Genomic DNA, 18,210 nt, shown 5'->3' on the forward strand with positions numbered 1-18,210 from the left:
TTACAGGTCGTACCCGGGCGCAGGTCGCACTCAAGGGGCGGGGGGTCAGCTCGATGAGCACTCATCACGCATATTTTTAACTTTCTATGGGGCTTCATCTCTGGTATAAAATAGAGAACGATGCCGGAGGGACGGGCGCGTGTCTCTGACTAGCCCTCTCTGCGTCTAGCCCTGCCTGCGTGGTCGTGTGGTCTAGCCCTGTCTCCGACTAGCCCTCTTTGCTGCGCCTCTGCTATGTTCCGCTGCGATGCTTCTGCACCGTTTTAACTTAGATTACGACATCCGGGGGGGGGGGGGGGCGTGCGCGCAGAAGCGGTACTTTGGTTATGGTAGCGTTTTTGGCCATAGGGTGATATGACCGAGGACAAAGAGCTCTGTATATCAGGGACATTTCAGTTGTTCAGCAGTTGGTGGTGTTGGAAACCTACTTTCCAGTCGAAACTTTTGGCTCGTTCTAGAATATAACGAGAAAAACTTGTGGGCACCCGTGATCGCTTCGATGCCGTCATACTAGGAAGAGTGTAAGGTTTCCGATTTCCGGTACTGTGAACAGCTGTTAATAATCCACAACCTTGAATATGTCGGGCGAACCGTGTTAAAATGGAGGATGACACGGGGCTCCATGTCAAGATCAGAAACGGGAGTTCTCGAAAACAACGGAGTCATGTGGTCATGTGGCTCACATATGTAACTACTTATTACAAAGGAAACCTGCACAGCTATTAATGATGGCAGGAAGTGAGAAGTAAGCGCTGTGAGAAGCATTCGGTTGGGCTCCATTCATCCCACGCGTTGCTCGTTAAGGTAACAAATCAGAAGCTCGGGTTTTCACTCACGTCTTGTCACTCCCAAGAATGATATGCGGAGAGACGGATACAATCATTTTGAGATGTCTTCAACTAGGACATAGAACGCTGGGACGCATGAACGGCTTCCAAACAGACCAGTTTGGCTCGATAGCGACGATGTACTGCAGGCTCCCCTACACGCGGTTAACATTCACTAATGGCGAGTAAACTTCCGCGACTATCATTTGCTCTGATGCACGATATTTTCGGAGTGAGGAAGATGTTTACAGCAGAAATGCATATCACAAATCTTCCTGCAGCAAGTAATCACCGTGGTCGACATGCCTCTAAGCCACAATCGATAAAAATAAAAGTTCTGAAGCAACATCACGTCGCTGTCGTGCATACCGAGGTTTGCAAGAGGTACGCCGTGGCGTAGCCAGGAATTCGCTCAGGAGGGAACAAATCGTGGTAAAGGGGGCTTTCAGCCAAAGGCCACCACTTTGTCGCCTTAGAGGGGTGGCTGTTTTTATATTTGAGAGACATTATAGGCTTGGGATACTATTCTGATGTCACGAAGGCGCGCTTTCATATTTTAAAAACCCACGGGCGTCTTAAACTCCCCAAAGTCTTCGGCCCCAAAGGCTTCATCACGTCCGGGAGGGCAGGGGGAATTTTGGTCCCAAAATCCCTTCTTGGTTACGCCACTGGAGCTGTGAAATCAGATACAGATATAAGGCAACGCACAACGGTTCGACAAATAGGTATTTGAGAACCCCAATCATAATTTGCATAATCCCATTGGGAAAGAACGCCGCGAACAACCAGTCAATTTGCCACCGGCGCCATGCGAGCGGGCGTCATCACGTCACCACCGGCACCGGCGCCCGGACGCCATCGCCGCCGCCACCGTTCCCCGGCGAGAGTGGCCGCCATTCAGAGTGGGGGCGTGCGTCCGCGCGACGGCCGATGTCGGCGGCGGCGGCGACCTGACGGGCGTCATTACCGTCACGACAGGCGACACCACAGCCGCTGGCGTCTGCCCGCGTCTCGTCACTGTCAGCCGGCCGGGCGTCATTACCCGCGCGCCGCGCGTGACGACGCGCGCGAGCCACCGGCGCGAGCCGGCGGGAGGACGGGAGCCGCCGGGAGGGGGAGGGGAGGACGGGAGCCGACCATAGATGGGTCGCTGGCGCCGTCGGACTGGACTGGACGGGGACAGGCTGCCGTGATATACCCCAGTCAGCCAGCCAACGCACCAGCCGGCCCCAATGAGTCGTCGCCGGCTGCCGGGGGGCGTGCACCGGCGGCACGCGACGCATTCCGCGAAATGTAGCGCGCCGCCTATCCATCTGCGGCGGAGGGGGGGGGCTCTTGACCCCTCATTACACGCCGGTGAGTACAAATAGCCGGCCGGTCGAGCTGCCCCGCCCACGGCCTCCTGGGCATGCTGGGGGCGCAGGGGAGGGGCCGGGACAGGGGGCGAACAAGGGGCGCCGAACCCGGACTGTGGACGCCCTCCTGTAGGGGGCGGCAGAGAGGGCGATGACATATAGGCGCATTGTAAGCGTTGCCTGCCATATCGCGTCCAACTAATTGCCACGCAATGGCATATCACTGCGTGGTCCACATCATGACGGAAGTGGATGAGTATTTAGGTGTTTCGTGGCGCATCGACTTCTAGGGTTATGCAGCGCCAATTGTGACTCGTGTGGCAGCGCGCGCCTCGCACTGCATACCCTTCCGCACCGCTGTTTTGAGCAGCAAGTGAAAAGCATCTGTCGAGTTCTAAGTTCGTCTTCATCAAAGAAAAAATGTGTAGATAGATAGATTGAGAGAGAGAGAGAGAGAGAGAGAGAGAGAGAGGAGAGAGAGAGAGAGAGAGAGAGAGAGAGAGAGAGCCATATATAAGTAAATAGATAGATAGATGGATAGATAGATAAATGAATAAGTATATATGTTGGTAAGATATATAGATAAATAGATAAATAAGGTATAAAGATATAGATATATAGATAAATGGATAGATAGATAGATTATTACTAATATATATATATATAATATATATATATATATATATATATAAAGATGGACAGACAGATGGATGAATAGATACATAGATACGCACAAATGCAAACTACGGAGTAGTTGAACAGAACAGAACATCCATGCAATTGATCTTATCGCATCTATGTCAATTATGCAAGAAGGACACTCATCTTCAGTCATCATGAACGTGCACTGCAAAAAGTGCAAGAGATAGCACATCAGATTGCCTTGACCCACCGGACACGTAATATGCACACCACATTCTGACAAAGCGCCACCTCCTGTCTACGGAACGCAATGCGTTATGCTCAGTCTTCGCGCAGTCTGCGGACCCCACCTGCCGCGGTTGAAACGTTCGACAGCCTGGCATTTTGTAGGGCATGGTTCTAGCTACAGCTGGTTTCAAAAAGAAAACCATTTGACGCGAACTCGATCCGCACGTGTGGCAGCTGTGACCGACCATGGGCCTACACACGTGGCAGCCGTAGCCGACCATGGATTCGCACACGTGGCAGCTGCAGCCGACCATGGATCCGCACACGTGGCAGATGTAGCCGACCATGGGTCCACACAGGTGGCAGCTGTAGCCGACCATGGGTCCACACAGGTGGCAGCTGTAGCTGTCCATGGATCCGCACACGTGACAGCTGTAGCCAACCATGGGTCCGCACACGTGGCAGCTGTAGCCGACCATGGATCTACACACCGTGGCAGCTGTAGAGGACCACAGATCTGCACACGTAGCAGCCGTAACCGACCACTGGTCCGCACACGTCACAGCTGTAGCTGGCAAGGGGTCTACATACGTGGCAGTTGTAGCCGACCATGGGTCTGCACACGTCGCAGCTGTAGCTGTCCATGGGTCCGCACACGTCGCGGCTGTAGCCCACCATGGGTCCGCTCACGTGGCAGCTGTAGCTGATCATGAGTCTACATACGGCACAACTGTAGCCGGCAAGGGGTCTACACACGTCGCAGCTGTAGCCGACCATGGAGTCCCCAGGCGTTCGCAGCTGTAGCCGACTACGCGCGGCCTCTCGGGTACGGCGAACAGACTCTACAAGCTGCTGACGATTTATGTCGTATAATCTCTGACGCATTTGGTGCCGCGAGAAGGCGGCGTATCAATCTCGATGTCATGTTGCTGAGCATCTCATCAAACAGTCCGCGTCCTAGTTCTGGCAGCAGTGTGGTCACGGCCGGGTCACGTCACGGGCACGGCGGGCTGATGACATGCTGAGCAAGCAAATCTACTCACAGCTAATCCCCTTTCTCTCCTATATTGGTCGATCAGGCAGCCGGGCTGCTGGAGATGCAATCAGTGAAAAAATGCTGTTGTAACAGCGCTTTTCACTGGCTGCACGGGCCGCGCGCGCTCCTTATCCGCGAGGATGCAGTGTCGGAGACCACTCAGCTCCAGGCAGTGCATTAACGGGATGAATTAACATAAAACATCAGATGCGTCAAACGATTGGCAGCCGTCCCCGGCTGCTGAGCGGTGATGCATACTGATCTGATGATATGACGGTGGGGTACCGCTGCATCATCCGTTTATGGGGGCAAAGCCTACAGACAGCGCGGGGCAGTGTTCAAACCTTGTTTGCTCAAGGGATGTCGTATCTTGCCAACATGCTTTCCGGAACGCCTGATTCCAGCAAAGAAGTAGCTGTTGTCCTCAATGATGGTGTATTCAAGGAGGAAGGGGGGGGGGGGGGGGCATCAAGGGCTGGTACCCTCTTATCAAATTTATGCATGCGTTTATATGAATGAGAATCAATATTGACAATCAAAATCCAGCTACACACGCCAAAGTACGTAGATTTAAAGCAGGCCTCGTGCGTATACGCCGCGCAGGGAAACCCGCACGCCTGTGGTGCGCTAACACGGGGTTTTCAGTGTTAATGTCTGGTTATGCCATCCCCCAAACCTCAGGTGTGAAGACCTGCATACGCCGCTGGCTTCCCGCGTCACTGGTCGAGGCGGGGTAACTGTTGACAGGCACGCGGCCAGCACGACATCCCAAGCCAAGCAAGGCCACTGGGCGAGACGTGGGCGCCGTTTGCCTTTCATCGGGACGGCCGAATGGGGGGAAAGGAACAGCCGTCGGTGCGCCGGGCACCATGCGTCACCGGCGGCTCTCGTCTCGTGATCCAATCAGAGCCACTGCTTGACATGCCTGATATGTCTGAATACACCAGGCCGGCCTTATCGCGACGTCAAATAACAACGATGACTACGATCTACCGCATATCTGCGGTTCGGGGCCAGGCTGTGATGACATGCCTCGATCATGACCGAAGTGAACCGCGCATGCTGTGCAGCAATCGGGTCTGAGTTTGAGTCCGGCTTGGCTCGACTCGGAATTAGGACGCGGACTCGAACGCAGGCTCACAGATCTGCGAACCCGAGGACTCAAAATACACTTCGATCCCCATCCAACCATCCAAAGGTTGCAGCGTACACATGAACCGCAAACTGCGAGATGTGAAATGCATAGGAAGTGTGATGTGGAGAATCTGGTAGCTTGGTACACAGCATATGAATAGTCGACTACTTCTTTGCTATGTTAAGAGGGGTGGGTTGGGCTTGTTTCGGCTGGGTTCGTTTGGTTTCAAAGAGAATGCTATAGCCGGAGCCGGTTGCGTCAGTTTTAGCACCGCTCACTCCAACGTTTGAAGTCATTAGCTCATATTAGACGCCTGAAGAGCATAGCTGTGTCACGCCTACGTGCCTACAATTTCAGAAGCATTTCAGTGCTGACTCGGCGACGCGTCAAACAATGCTTTTACTACTAAAGACTAAGTCTAGTTGGGTCAAGTGTGACTTGATCCTGTTACGAAGGTTGTCTTGATGAGTGGATGAAAGAAGTTCAGTATGCAACGACGAGTTTGATACGACAAATCAACAGGACTCTCGAGTGTCCCACAATTTTAGTTTCTACTAGATATTTAGCAGGTTTTCACTGGAGGCATCGTGGCACAGACGCCTCGCTGATGAGCGAACCTTGAGTTAGGGCGGGCATTGGGTCTCTAATTTTTTTCAGAATATCGCTCAGGAGATGAATCTGCATCGTGAGGGCAGCGCGCATACTTGGTATAAAAACAAAAGGTATGGTCTTACGCGGGGCTGCTATACGAGTGCTGGGTCGGCCGCGACTTATGCGCATAACCTGATTATGGTCCCGACACTATACCAACGGACACTATACCAACTGAAAATGGTGATGCTCATTAACAGCAGGCAAATTCACGGGGCACTGCAGTGAGAAGTATTGACACAGCTTGCCAAGAGACTTATTTCCGGCAAGGGAAAAGCTTTAAATACAATGCTGTAAGGCAGCAAACCAGCCAGCTCATTTAATATCACGTTTAGGGAAATTTTTCGCGTGGAATGGGCTGTACCGCTTGTAGAAGATCGTGTGAGCACGTGAACAGATGAACCCTATGGGCTAGTGGGAAAACTATGCCGGAGAGGCATACATCCATACCGATCGATTTTGGTTGGGGGGATGGGTAAATCGTTTTGCTGGTTTATCCAAATGGTTATCAGAAGTACTAATGATAAATCATGATGGCGGCACCAATGGTGCACTATAAACACTAAAGCAAATTTAGTTTGCGTAGAATATGACTCACAAGTCGTAAATTAAGGACAGCATGGGCGTGGATAATGAAAATCTCGTCAAGTGGGGCTCTGGAGATCCTTCAAGCTCATCCTTTCCGGTCTTTACTTCGGCAGTCGCTGTGCGGCACATGAACGTTACACTAAGCGTGATAAGACCTAGCCAAGCGGCCGGGCTAAAATCCTGTATGAGGTTAGGGTGACCTTGCTGAGATGGTGGCTGCACAAAATGGTGTTCGTGCATGCTTGTAATCGTAGCCAATGTATAATCACGATATGCCTGATATTGCGATAAGCCTGTCGAGATGGATAGTGAAATGTAAACAGGCCCGGCGCAGCACACGGTTGGAGCGGTTGTGAGGTAAACCATCAAACGTCTCGAGAACAGCTTTCAATCATCCGCCAGTCGTGGCATATGTCACTACGCCCTGATTTGGAAAAGACGACTGGCAAAAGGTCATTGCTAATTAGGGCCCGTGTTTTGTAATTGCATGCAACTTTTCAAGTAAATCAAAGCTGGAAAACGTTCGCGGCGAAATTGTGACGCGATTTGGGCGACAGAAAGGTATCGGGTGGCATCAGAATATTTGTAATTGGGAGGTCGACAGGTAAAACACCACTAACGCAGAAGCAATTACGCGACGCGTAGTCCATAATATATGACACTCCAATATCTACGAGTCTCAACAACCAACACACGGATCACATGATTTCAACCTGCCGTTGGTGTTGCCCTGGAGCAGCCCCCACCCGATGCCCACCGGCATCGACGATCGAGGGAACAGGAGCTGGACACGATCTCCTGATCCGCCCCCGCGGGCGCCGCCGGAAGACCATCCTCCCACCCGGCCGGCGGGTGGCGGGCCGCCGTCCACCGACGCCCGGACCCGGCGCCGAGTGCGCTGTTTTGCGCCGCATTCGTGCTGTGCAGCGCATCCCTGCAGCGCACGCGGACACGCCAGACGACGTGTAACGGACACGGATGTAAACAGGCGGGATAAACAGGCGCCGGTGGCTCGGGCGCTCCCCCCCCCCCCCCTCCCCGCCATCGCCAGCGCTGACACCGTCCGTCACAGCCCGGCTGATGCGTGACCCCCAGCAGCTCAGGGGTCAGCCTCCGGGATGGCCACACTATTGCGGCCCGAGTGAATCAGCAGGCGGTGACGCTTCTCGTGTTTGTTTTGTTTTTCTTCTTGTTACGCCCAGCACTACTGGCACGGAGCGGAGTCAATGTGTCTACCAGTGAGTTAAGTTTAGCTTTGTAACTCTTCGGAGTTGCAATGCCCACTCAATGATTATCTCGGCGTTTCCAACGTGGAACAATGTTGAGCGACCCCCCCCCCCCCCCCATTGCGAAATCTCACGTATTCCACTGTGTGTGGTGGTGGTAGTTGGCTCGTCGAATTGTCTATCAAGGCCTGCGGATTTTCAGAATACAGGCAATAGGTCCAACCACCAACAGTTTTAAATGTAGGACATTTAGGCTGCCGGTCTTGTCCATCTTGTCCATCTTATTACAGCCTCCTAGCCTCGTTCGGTCCGATCCATCAAAGGAGATATATCTGAAAGCATAATTCGCGTTACTTCACCACGCTTCAGTTTGGTTAAACATAGAGCACCAAATCTGGCATATATATGCGACGGATGCCGCCATCGGGGTTGAAATCCCGGAAACTCCAGACAGGAACGAATCTCTACACCACTATTCCAGTAGCTGTTAGAAGCTGCAGGAATCGGATGTATTTGCGTTTTAAAAAATCGAATCTTGCTTATAATAATTTTAGGACCTACCTGCATGCATCAAAGGCACCGTGGAGGCACTCTGGCCGGCAAACCTGCAGAGGGGCAGACCGGCAGCCTTTGACCGCAATGCCTGTTTGAACGGCTGGGATTGGAGGCCGTCCAGACACCTTGTAGCTAGAGCTTCACCCCCCCCCCCCCCCTCCCCCCTCCCCCGCGGAGCTAGTGGCTGCATTTTGAGCCGATTATTAAATACAGTGTGCTGTCTGAAAAGATTGATGACATACCTGCCAGAGGTAGCGAAACCATTGGGGTGGCTTATGGAGAGTTGCGAGCATCCTCTACTTCCTCGGCTCAAGCCGCCCTCCACTTGCTTTTCGAGGTTACGTTTCGTGGAGAAAGATGGAACTTACAGCTTCAAAATAGTGTTCCTGGCCTTGTGCCGAAGACTGAAGTTGTCTACCATAACGCTCTAAGCGCTGCAAAGCCAATACAAATAATGCAGATTTGACTTGCTGTGCGCGCAAGGTGTAAAAACAATGGTGTTTGTCGGATATGGCTCTAGATATCGCCCGAGATAATCCGCTGTGCAGGGATTGCACCATTGATAATTCCGGAAGCTCGGAATAGGCAAAGGTACCGGGATTAGCACTCCTACTGAGCTTACCTTTACAAATCCCGACATCGGCACTGGTCCTCAATTCAATTTAATTTCATTGGAATCAGTTCCAGCCCATTTGTGCGATGAAATGGTTTCTGAGGCTATGGAGCTGGGACGCTGCTGTCGGGCTCCCCGAGTGTCTTCGACCATCCCTCCACGTGTTTTTTGGCGACTCTATCTCAACCGTCACGTCGGGCGTACGGGATCAACGGGCTAACCATTTACCATTGGGGAGGACAAACGAGGTTGATTGGGATGATTGGGAGATTGGGATGATTGGGAGATGTGGGACAAATGGGAGATTGCTGCTGATTTCCATAAAAGCGACTAATATGTCTTTCGGCGGTTTCAAATGCATTATACCAAGAATGCACACTGAACAAAACTACCAATTCTTGCTGTGCACGAATGATTCATGAGACGTCTGGGTCCCCATACTGTACCATATTGTATATTCCGATCTGGACATTGTTGAGGGTTCAATGACTTCAGCATTGCCGTACCTCCTTTTTTGAACTGGAAACCTGCATGCGAAAAATGTCATGCATAATCATTTTTTCACTTGGCATAGCTGCTCGAATCCCAACTCTCCTTTCAAATTTTGTTCAAGATTATTCTTGATACACCTGCGGCAATTTTATAAATTTACGCCACGGGACTTATTCCACATAGACACTATCTGGCTGAACGTTAACGGCCGACAAAGAAATACCGGTGCATTTAGCCCCAATTAACTTCGCGATAGTTTGGACACTGTGGGTTTTTGCGGTGGTAACTGGCTTGTATTTTGCAATCATCATTCGCAACACGCTCTAGAATAACACGATAATAAATTAACGTCTTAACTCACTTCTGCAGAGTTCCAGCTTCACCTGAAATCCACAAAGTGCATTACTCACCTCGCACGAGTGATTTATGCTTCCATATTTAACTCAACGACCGCCCGGGCCATTTGTTAGGCGGAAATTAATCCGGCCCCAGTTAGGGATGTTTCATCGTCTCATTAGTCGCCGCGGCGAATGCACCGGCCGGGGCTGCTAGTCGCACGTTTGGGGGGTTACTTCTGAGCCCGTCCAGTCGTGCTGCGCACCGAGCTGTCCTTCACGGGCGGGGGAGGGGCATGGCTCAGGTCGCACGTTTGAGGGTTACTTCTGAGCCCGTATAGTCATGCTGCGCACCGAGCTGTCCTTCACGGGCGGGGAGTGGCGTGGCCCAGGTCTTACGTTTGGGGTTACGTCTGAGCCCGTCCAGTCGGTGCCACGCACCGAGCTGTCCTTCACGGGCGGGGAGTGGCGTGGCCCAGATCTTACGTTTGGGGGTTACGTCTGAGCCCGTCCAGTCGTGGCTGCGCACCGAGCTGTCCTTCACGGGCGGGGAGTGGCGTGGCCCAGGTCTTACGTTTGGGGGTTACGGTCTGAGCCCGTCCAGTCGTGCTGCGCACCGAGCTGTCCTTCACGGGCGGGGGAGGGGCATGGCTCAGGTCACACGTTTGGGGGGTTACGTCTGAGCCCGTACAATCGTGCTGCGCACCGAGCTGTCCTTCACGGGCGGGGGAGTGGCGTGGCCCAGGTCTTACGTTTGGGGGTTACGTCTGAGCCCGTCCAGTCGTGCTGCGCACCGAGCTGTCCTTCACGGGCGGGGAGTGGCGTGGCCCAGGTCTTACGTTTGGGGGTTACGTCTGAGCCCGTCCAGTCGTGCTGCGCACCGAGCTGTCCTTCACGGGCGGAGGAGGGGCATGACTCAGGTCACACGTTTGGGAGTTGCGTCTGAGCCCGTCCAGTCGTGCTGCGCACCGAGCTGTCCTTCACGGACGGGAAGTGCCCTGGCTCAGATCATACGTTCCGATGAGTTATAACGGTGCTGCGAGCATTTCTGAGCTTTGAATGCCGCGCAGTGCTGCCCTGTCATCTTGGGACATTCATGCGGTCGTGCACGGCATGGATGGCACAGCTCATCTGGGACTGCTGCTGGCGCCCGGCCTCTCGAATATGTTTAGCCCGGTGCTCTTGATTCGGGTGTCAGAACCACCGTGTTCTGTTCAGTACGGCCCCAAGGCGGCAAATACAGATAAGAAAACAAGCATGGCCTTGAACCACAGGTCGAAAGCGAGGCATCATTTCTTCGCTGCACACAACTAAAGGAAAGAAAGCTCGTCACTCGGTTGGATACCTGCCGTCAGCTCCCGGGCGAAACCCCGGTCCGAGACAGCGCCTCGTGAACGCGCCGCAACCTCACGGCGGCAGTGATGCCCGGCGCCATATCCTGCCTGTACCGCGGCTGCCGGCGCCAGATCCTGCCTGAATCGCGGGCTAACCCCTCACGGCGGCAGTGCTGCCCGGCGCCAGATCCTGCCTGAATCGCGGGCTAACCCTCACGGCAGCAGTGCTGCCCGGCGCCAGATCCTGCCTGAACCGCGGGCTAACCCCTTACGGCGGCAGTGCTGCTGGCGCTCACGGCGGGGGGCAGTGCTGCCCTGCGCCACATCCTGATATCCTGCCTGAGCCGCGGGAAAACCCTCAACACCAGCCGGTTCAAGCCTCTGGCTGTCGTTGACGCTCGGCAGAGGTGACCGTAGAGGCTGCTGCTGTCGCCTTCGCGCCCTGCTCCGGCCGGGGAGGGCCTCTCCTCGTGACGCCGTTGGAGGCGGAGCAGCTGATCGGCTGTGACCTCACTCCCCGGCCGGTCGGGCCTGGTGACCAGCACACGCCCCACTCCAGAGCCATGATTTAGTGGCGTGCATCAACTGCATCAACGACGACATTGGCTGTCCCTAGCACGACCTTCCCATCAAACCGTGCCTCCGCCTCCCCTACCTCAACGTCCCTCAGCCCTCCCCCTTGATCGCCACACGGGCCTATCCACATCATCCCCAGCAGTGCCGTGCGCCGGCCCTGGGTCCGCCGTCGCTGCGGTCCCCGTCTCGTGGAGCGCCGGCCCTCGGCCCGCCGTCGCCGCCGTCCCCGTCTCGCCGACAGCGACCATCACCGGCGACGCGTCGTCCCCGACGCGACGTGTCTAATGAAACACGCTGATGGACGAGGCGGCGGGCTATTTGGGAGCGGTGGCGCCGTCGCGTGGCGCGCCACCTTTCATGTCTCAATTGGAGCCAGATGGCGGCCGGCGCGCGCGCCTACCTGTCGCCGCTAACGAAGCCGTCGATGCCGACGGCGGCGTCGGCGTCGGCGCTCCGTCATACGCCGTCCCCCGCTGACAAGTTAGGGAAACGCGTCACGCCAAATTAAAGCCGCGTGGAGGCCGCCGGCGGCCCGGCTGCGTCTGTCACGTGTTCAGGTCGGACGTCACGTTGTGAGATTCACAGAACATAGCGAGGCGCGCCATAGCGTGTCACTGGGTCGCTCGGGCCAGTTCGAGGTCAGCTCAACGTGAGTGGGCTGACATTGACCTCGGTAGCTTGAGCGGCGTCGATGCCTTCCTGTTGTGCTAGCGTCACCAATCGCTGTGTTGTGACGCCCGCCATCACCTCCACGGTCTCACATGACGTCACAACAACTGCCGTCTCCGCATTGTGACGTCACCCACGATAGCCCCCGCTCGGCGACACACCGTATCAGCGCCACAATGAAGTGACGTCAGTGTGCTGACGTTCCGTCTCCGGCGCAGACCAAACTCGCCCCACGCCGCTCGGCGAACACACGCGGCACAATGCTGACGGCACGGCGCCGGCGCGGCGGCCGCGTCCGAGCCCGACCCCTCTCTGATCCCCGTCTCTGTCTCCTACAGTGGACAGACGGCGGCGCGGAGTCGAGCCCGACCCCTCTCTGATCCCCGTCTCCGTCTCCCACAGCGGACAGACGCCGGCCCGGAGGCCGCGTCCGAGACCGACCCTTCTCTGATCCCCGTCTCTGGCTCCCACAGCGGACAGACGCCGGCGCGGCAGCCGTGTCCGAGCCCGACCCCTCTCTGATCCCCGTCTCCGTCTCCCACAGCGGACAGACGCCGGCCCGGAGGCCGCGTCCGAGCCCGACCCCTCTCTGATCCCCGTCTCTGGCTCCCACAGCGGACAGATGCCGGCCCGGAGGCCGCGTCCGAGCCCGACCCCTCTCTGATCCCCGTCTCTGCCTCCCACAGCGTACAGACGCCGGCCCGAAGGCCGCCACGGCACCACCCTGTGGCCCGCCATGTACCACAACGGCGTGCACGGCACGGGCGGGTACGGCCTGGAGGGAGGCGGCTGCGGCAGCGGCGCCGGCGGCGGCGGCGGAGGCGGTGGTGGCGGCGGCGGCTACCTGCCGGGCGCCGTGTGCGTCCCGCCCGCACACCAGCTGTTCGGCCTGCAGCACATGGCCGCACAGACGCCGCACATGGGCCCGGTGGCCGCCGGCGGCGGCACCTCCGCCTGCGGCAGGTCAGTCAATGCGAGCGGGGCGCAGCGTGGAGGCTCACACCGCCGGTGCGGTGAGGACCTCCACGCCACGTCCAAGCCCGGGGATGAGGACATGTGATGGTGGTACGAGAGCACAGAGATCAGAGTGCGACACGGTGTTCCGAGGGTTCGGAAATTTGGGTATTTTGTAATCCGGATAGCATAGAGCTGTTTAGTATGATCGTCGCGTTTTTAGCGTCTTACGATAATAAAAAAGATACCGGACAAAATGCATCATCTGGACTGACACCGTGCCTGCAGTTGAAAACACACCGGTCTGCGTACCTACCCACGTACGTACCTGTAGGAATGCCATTATTTATGCTGCTCGACTTTGTACTGATCGTCTGTGATGTTCCAGTGTGCATACTGTACGACCGCCGGCTATCGTGGCCGGCGCCCACAACAGCTAACAAGACGTTCTAGGGTTTCCCTTTTGGACACAATCTCCCTTGAGGAAGGACTCTTCAAAGACTCCCTTCATGCACACGTGCTTGGTTCCATACAAACGCAGGGTCTTTCCAGCGGTCTGTGTCAGCTGCTTCGACGACCGCTGACCCTGAGCCGCTCTGCACCCGGCGCGGGGCGTCCGGCCTGGCCTGCAGCGCTGACCCAGCCCCGCCCCTCGCCCCGGCAGCTGGCAGGGCGGCGGGGTGCCGGCGGGCTCCGACGGCGGCCAGCTCTCCATGAACTTCGGCGGCTTTAAGCTGCCGCCGTCTCGCGAGATGCCGCACCCGGGCATAGCGCAGGCCTTCCCGCGCTACGGCTACACGGGCGGCAACATGATGCCCTGGGCCTGCAACAACATGACCGGCCTGCAGTCGCTGCAGCGCGGAACATACGGTACTTCGTCTGCTTCTGCTCTGTCCGCTCTTGCTCGCCGTTGGGCTCTTCTAAGCACATGTGTGACGTCATGGTCAAGTGCGTGCGTGTGTGCGTGCGTGCGTGCGTGCGTTCGTGCTTCGTTCGTTCGTGCGTTCGTGCGTTCGTGCGTTCGTGCGTGCGTGCGTGCGTGCGTGCGTGCGTGCGTGCGTGCGTGCGTGCGTGCGTGAGTGCGTGCGTGCGTGCGTGCGTATGTATGTGTGTGCGTGGGTAGGTGAGTGCGTGCGTCGTGCGTACATGCGTGCGTGCGTGTGTATGTGTGCGCGTGGGTGGGTGGGTGGGTGGGTGGGTGGGTGGCGTGCGTGCGTGCGTGCGTGAGTGCGTGCATGCGTGCATGCGTGCGTGCGTGCGTGCGTGCATGCGTGCGTGCGTGTGTATGTGTACCACACGGCGCAATTGGCTGAGTTTAGTCGAGTGAGTGGAATCGCTTGTTAAGGGGACGCGCACATGCCGTTTCAGAGTTTCGTGAGTGCGTTCAGTGTGGCACGGTCACCCAGTCCTGCTACCCGGACGGCACGGGGCACTTCCTCTGCGGCGCCTGCTTCTGCAACCCCAAGTGGAAGGGCATGGGCCATCCTCGTCTCTTCAACGCCAGGAGAGGGGTCAGTGCTATGAACCGGACAGAGACCGCCAAATACCGCCCTCCGAACGAAACAAATGCTTTAAAGCAGAGCATGAAATAAATGCGTATTGTCAGTGGCGCATGAAATGGCAGCACGGTATACAGCGTCACATCCCACCTTAAGCTTTTTCGTTTTGTTTTCGCCTTTGCAAACAAAGGTGAATGTCAGACACCCAGGCTTTTGTTCAGGCTTAACATAAAATCAGTCCGAAACGCTGATTGCTAATAATCCCGTATTTGTGCCGTTCTTTTAGTCGCCGTACGCTCGTCGATTTCACTCGATGTGCACGAACTGTGGCACCACGCAGACGACTCTCTGGAGGCGGAACAACGAAGGTGACGTATGGACGCGCGGGCGGCGGCACCCGCCCTGCAGTGCGCTCCGGTCCTGTATTCTGCTCATTGATGAAGAGTTGTCTAGGCTTGTAGACAAATGGTGTTACTGTTGACCCTTATCGCTCGTTACGTTTGGTTGAGGTGGTCACTTGCTACGCCAAACAGAGGTGTAATTACGACGCACGCCATAAATGGTCCTCTCCATATCGCGCTTAGATGATGCGGTTTCCCTTTGCGTAGCGACCATCTTTCCGAGCGTATCGGCATGGGCGGAGGCGCTGTGGTGGGCAAAACCTGACCCACGAGCTCAAGACCTTCGTGACCACGATACCGAGGTAGCTACATGTGTACATAACCGTGACTGCCATCCGGTCGTCAGGGATCTTATCAAGCTAAGTTACAGGTGAGCCGGTTTGCAACGCCTGTGGTCTGTACTTCAAGCTTCATGGCATCCGCCGACCCCTGTCCATGAGGAAAGACGGAATTCAAACTCGGAAACGGAAGCCGAAAAGCAAGAGACGAACAGAAGATAAGGACAAAAAAGAGTGTAAGTTTTTCGAGATCCTTTGTTAGTCCGTGCTTAGTTAATCAGCCATCGTACCGATTCAATCTTTGCCTGGTATGCGACATCTTTGTTTTGGATGGCAATAGATCTAACTAACTTTAACCAGGGAGCATTTATCGCACTGACACAACGTACCTGACATTATGCATGCACATGTTTGCTAAGATCAACGTAGGCAGCTACCGATCTTGTTATTCACAAAAATGCATTTCAAACAAATTAATCATTGCAGCCTGTAGCAGGTACGCATGTATCCCGATCAAGCTGCTTGCATTCTCGCCTCTCAAGCATTCTCCAACTGGACGGCGGCTCAGCGGAGACGCGTGTTTCAGGCGCAAGCATCGAGAAGGGCAAGGAGTGCCAGCTGACGACGCCAGCGCGGGAGACCCCGACGACAGCGGCCGCCACGTCCACCTCCTGCCGGCCGGCCGCCGCCGAGCCGACGCTCAGCTGCTCCTACCGGTCGGTCGCCGGCAGCGCCACCTCGGAGTTCGGCGCAGCGACCGGGGCGCCATCTGTGCACCGGTCGCCCGTGTCCGGCTCGAGCCTGGCCCTGCCCGGCGGGGGTCGCGCCGACCGCCGCCTTCACCGGCCTCGCGCCCGGCCTGGGGTACGGGCCAGCGCTCAGTAAAGCCATGTGCTCGGACAGCGCGCACAGCCCTCCGTGATGCTGGGCATGAGCGTAGGGCCACGCGCGCCGACGTACCACTGCCGATGAACCCTAACGAACTGATATTGCAATTCATGCAATCATGAGTATATAGTGTGCACATATTTTGTGATTTGAGAGTTGAATATTGCATGGTATTTGTGATAAAAGAAGGGTATGAGCTGCGTTGACTTGTGCGAATCTCTATGGACACGTTTTCAAAATAGTGATATTGGATCGCAAGTGTTCTTATTCTCGGCAATACACGCTTTAGCCAGGATATTCTGAGATGGCTATGAGGTGATTGACGGATGTCATTTCGTTTAATACGTCTTTTTCTAATAAATGTGTCCCAATGTCTGTGGAAAAGCGTGAAGCATTGGCGTATATTGAAAGTTTGTTTGAGCTTTCTTCTCCATGCTGGCATGAAGTATGGTCATGGGCCCAAGCTAAGAGACGACACCCTAGCTTCAGTTGTTTCAAGTCACGCCCGGCTATTGTAAGATAACCGGGCATGTGGGGGCTCAGTCAGTGGGGGCTAAGACATATATGGAATGCTTCTAGGCACATCAAAGGCCCAATATTCGACTTCGACCTGCCTCATTCGTGGTCTGGAGGACCAGAGGCACCCGCCTCAGTTTCTAAACCATCCAGTCCACCTTCAGGCATGCACGAATCACTGAGCAAGAACTGTCATGTTCCGACGCCTCATTATCTCCATAGAATCGTGCGTCTCTCCACAAACACAGCCTCCACAGTCCAAACTACCAAGACATGTCAACACGCATGCAAAAAAGGCATCCAATGGATTTGGTCCACTTTCTTCTCAAGGTTCGGGGGCTGGGGCCCAAGGTCAGAAGGCAATAGCAACTCACGAATTCAGCGACGACTCCCACCTTTCCAGTGGCCACCAGTTGGGAGAGGGGGGGGGGGGGAGGGAGGGGGCAAAGCTCTTCAACCGAACAGGAAACTACAGCCCTAGTATTGCTGCAACTTCCGTTATTGCGGCGCCGTGTTCTTTTATCCGCATTGCCCGTGCCTTCACGACCCACCGAAAAGGATTCACCCGCCGCGGTTTGCCGTTCGTCCACGTGCTCGATGACAAAAATGCACGTCATTGTTGCCAGCACTCAGCGACACGCCTGGCGAAGTGGCCAGGCGTGTCGAACCCGAACAGGTGCGGCGAGTGGGCTCAACCTCTCGCCTGAGGAAGCCGACGGCTGCAGACTACTTTTTGCTTTGTTGATCGAACGAAAGTGCAGGGTTAATCCTGATGGTGACTCATAGCGCTCATATTTGATGCCGGCTCTGACTCTGGGCTTGACTCGACCGAGTCTCTATGTCAGGGTCGGATCCATCCTCGAATAATGTTCCAGTGGAGACGACAACGTTACGTAATTGGTCCAGGTTTACGAATCGCGTGGACCAGCGCTGGCTTTATGGCGCATGTGCGCAATAAAGAAGGCTGAAAAGGTGAGTGCGGTAATCATCTCGAAAAGATCACCTTTCTATAAAAATGCGAGCTGTATTAAGTTCAAAAAGTGACCGGGCTGCTTCGGACTTGCCATACACCTTCTTTTTAAGATCTGGTTCGAGTTCTTGGATCGGTCTGGGTTTTAGAATGAGCGCCCACCCTAGCAATGCTTTGTATTCTTCAAACGTGCTCGAAAAATCCGCAACAATACAACAACCTCATGCGATTTTTCTGCTTGTGATCTTTGTGAGCCAGCTCATCCGACCGCTCTAGCCAAGGTCAGTGTCCGTGCCGACGTGGCTGCGGGCCGCTGCACCCGACGCGGTGCATCGGGGGGGGGGGGGGGGGTGTCGGCGGCGGGGCGGCAGGTGCGGCCGCTCCCTGGCCACGCCAGCCGCCATATAACCGGACAGCGCGGCCGGCCGGCCCAGTAGGGCGC

At 55.7% G+C, this 18,210-nt stretch overlaps 1 protein-coding gene across 1 annotated transcript; it reads left to right on the forward strand.

Annotated features, from left to right (window-relative positions):
- Positions 1-11,969: 11,969 nt before the first annotated feature.
- LOC119100638 (transcription factor GATA-6) lies at positions 11,970-18,205 on the forward strand. The gene is made up of 9 exons (XM_037223715.1): positions 11,970-12,041; positions 12,665-12,761; positions 12,949-13,064; positions 13,924-14,086; positions 14,585-14,727; positions 15,002-15,083; positions 15,487-15,630; positions 15,981-16,198; positions 18,185-18,205. The coding sequence occupies exons 1-9, from the start codon at positions 11,970-11,972 to the stop codon at positions 18,203-18,205; spliced, it is 1,056 nt and encodes a 351-aa protein (XP_037079610.1).
- The last annotated feature ends 5 nt before the right edge of the window (positions 18,206-18,210 follow it).

This window comes from Pollicipes pollicipes, unplaced genomic scaffold (assembly GCF_011947565.3).
Source record: "Pollicipes pollicipes isolate AB1234 unplaced genomic scaffold, Ppol_2.1 Scaffold_4881;HRSCAF=5763_pilon_pilon_pilon, whole genome shotgun sequence".
NCBI classification, from domain to species: domain Eukaryota; kingdom Metazoa; phylum Arthropoda; class Thecostraca; order Pollicipedomorpha; family Pollicipedidae; genus Pollicipes; species Pollicipes pollicipes.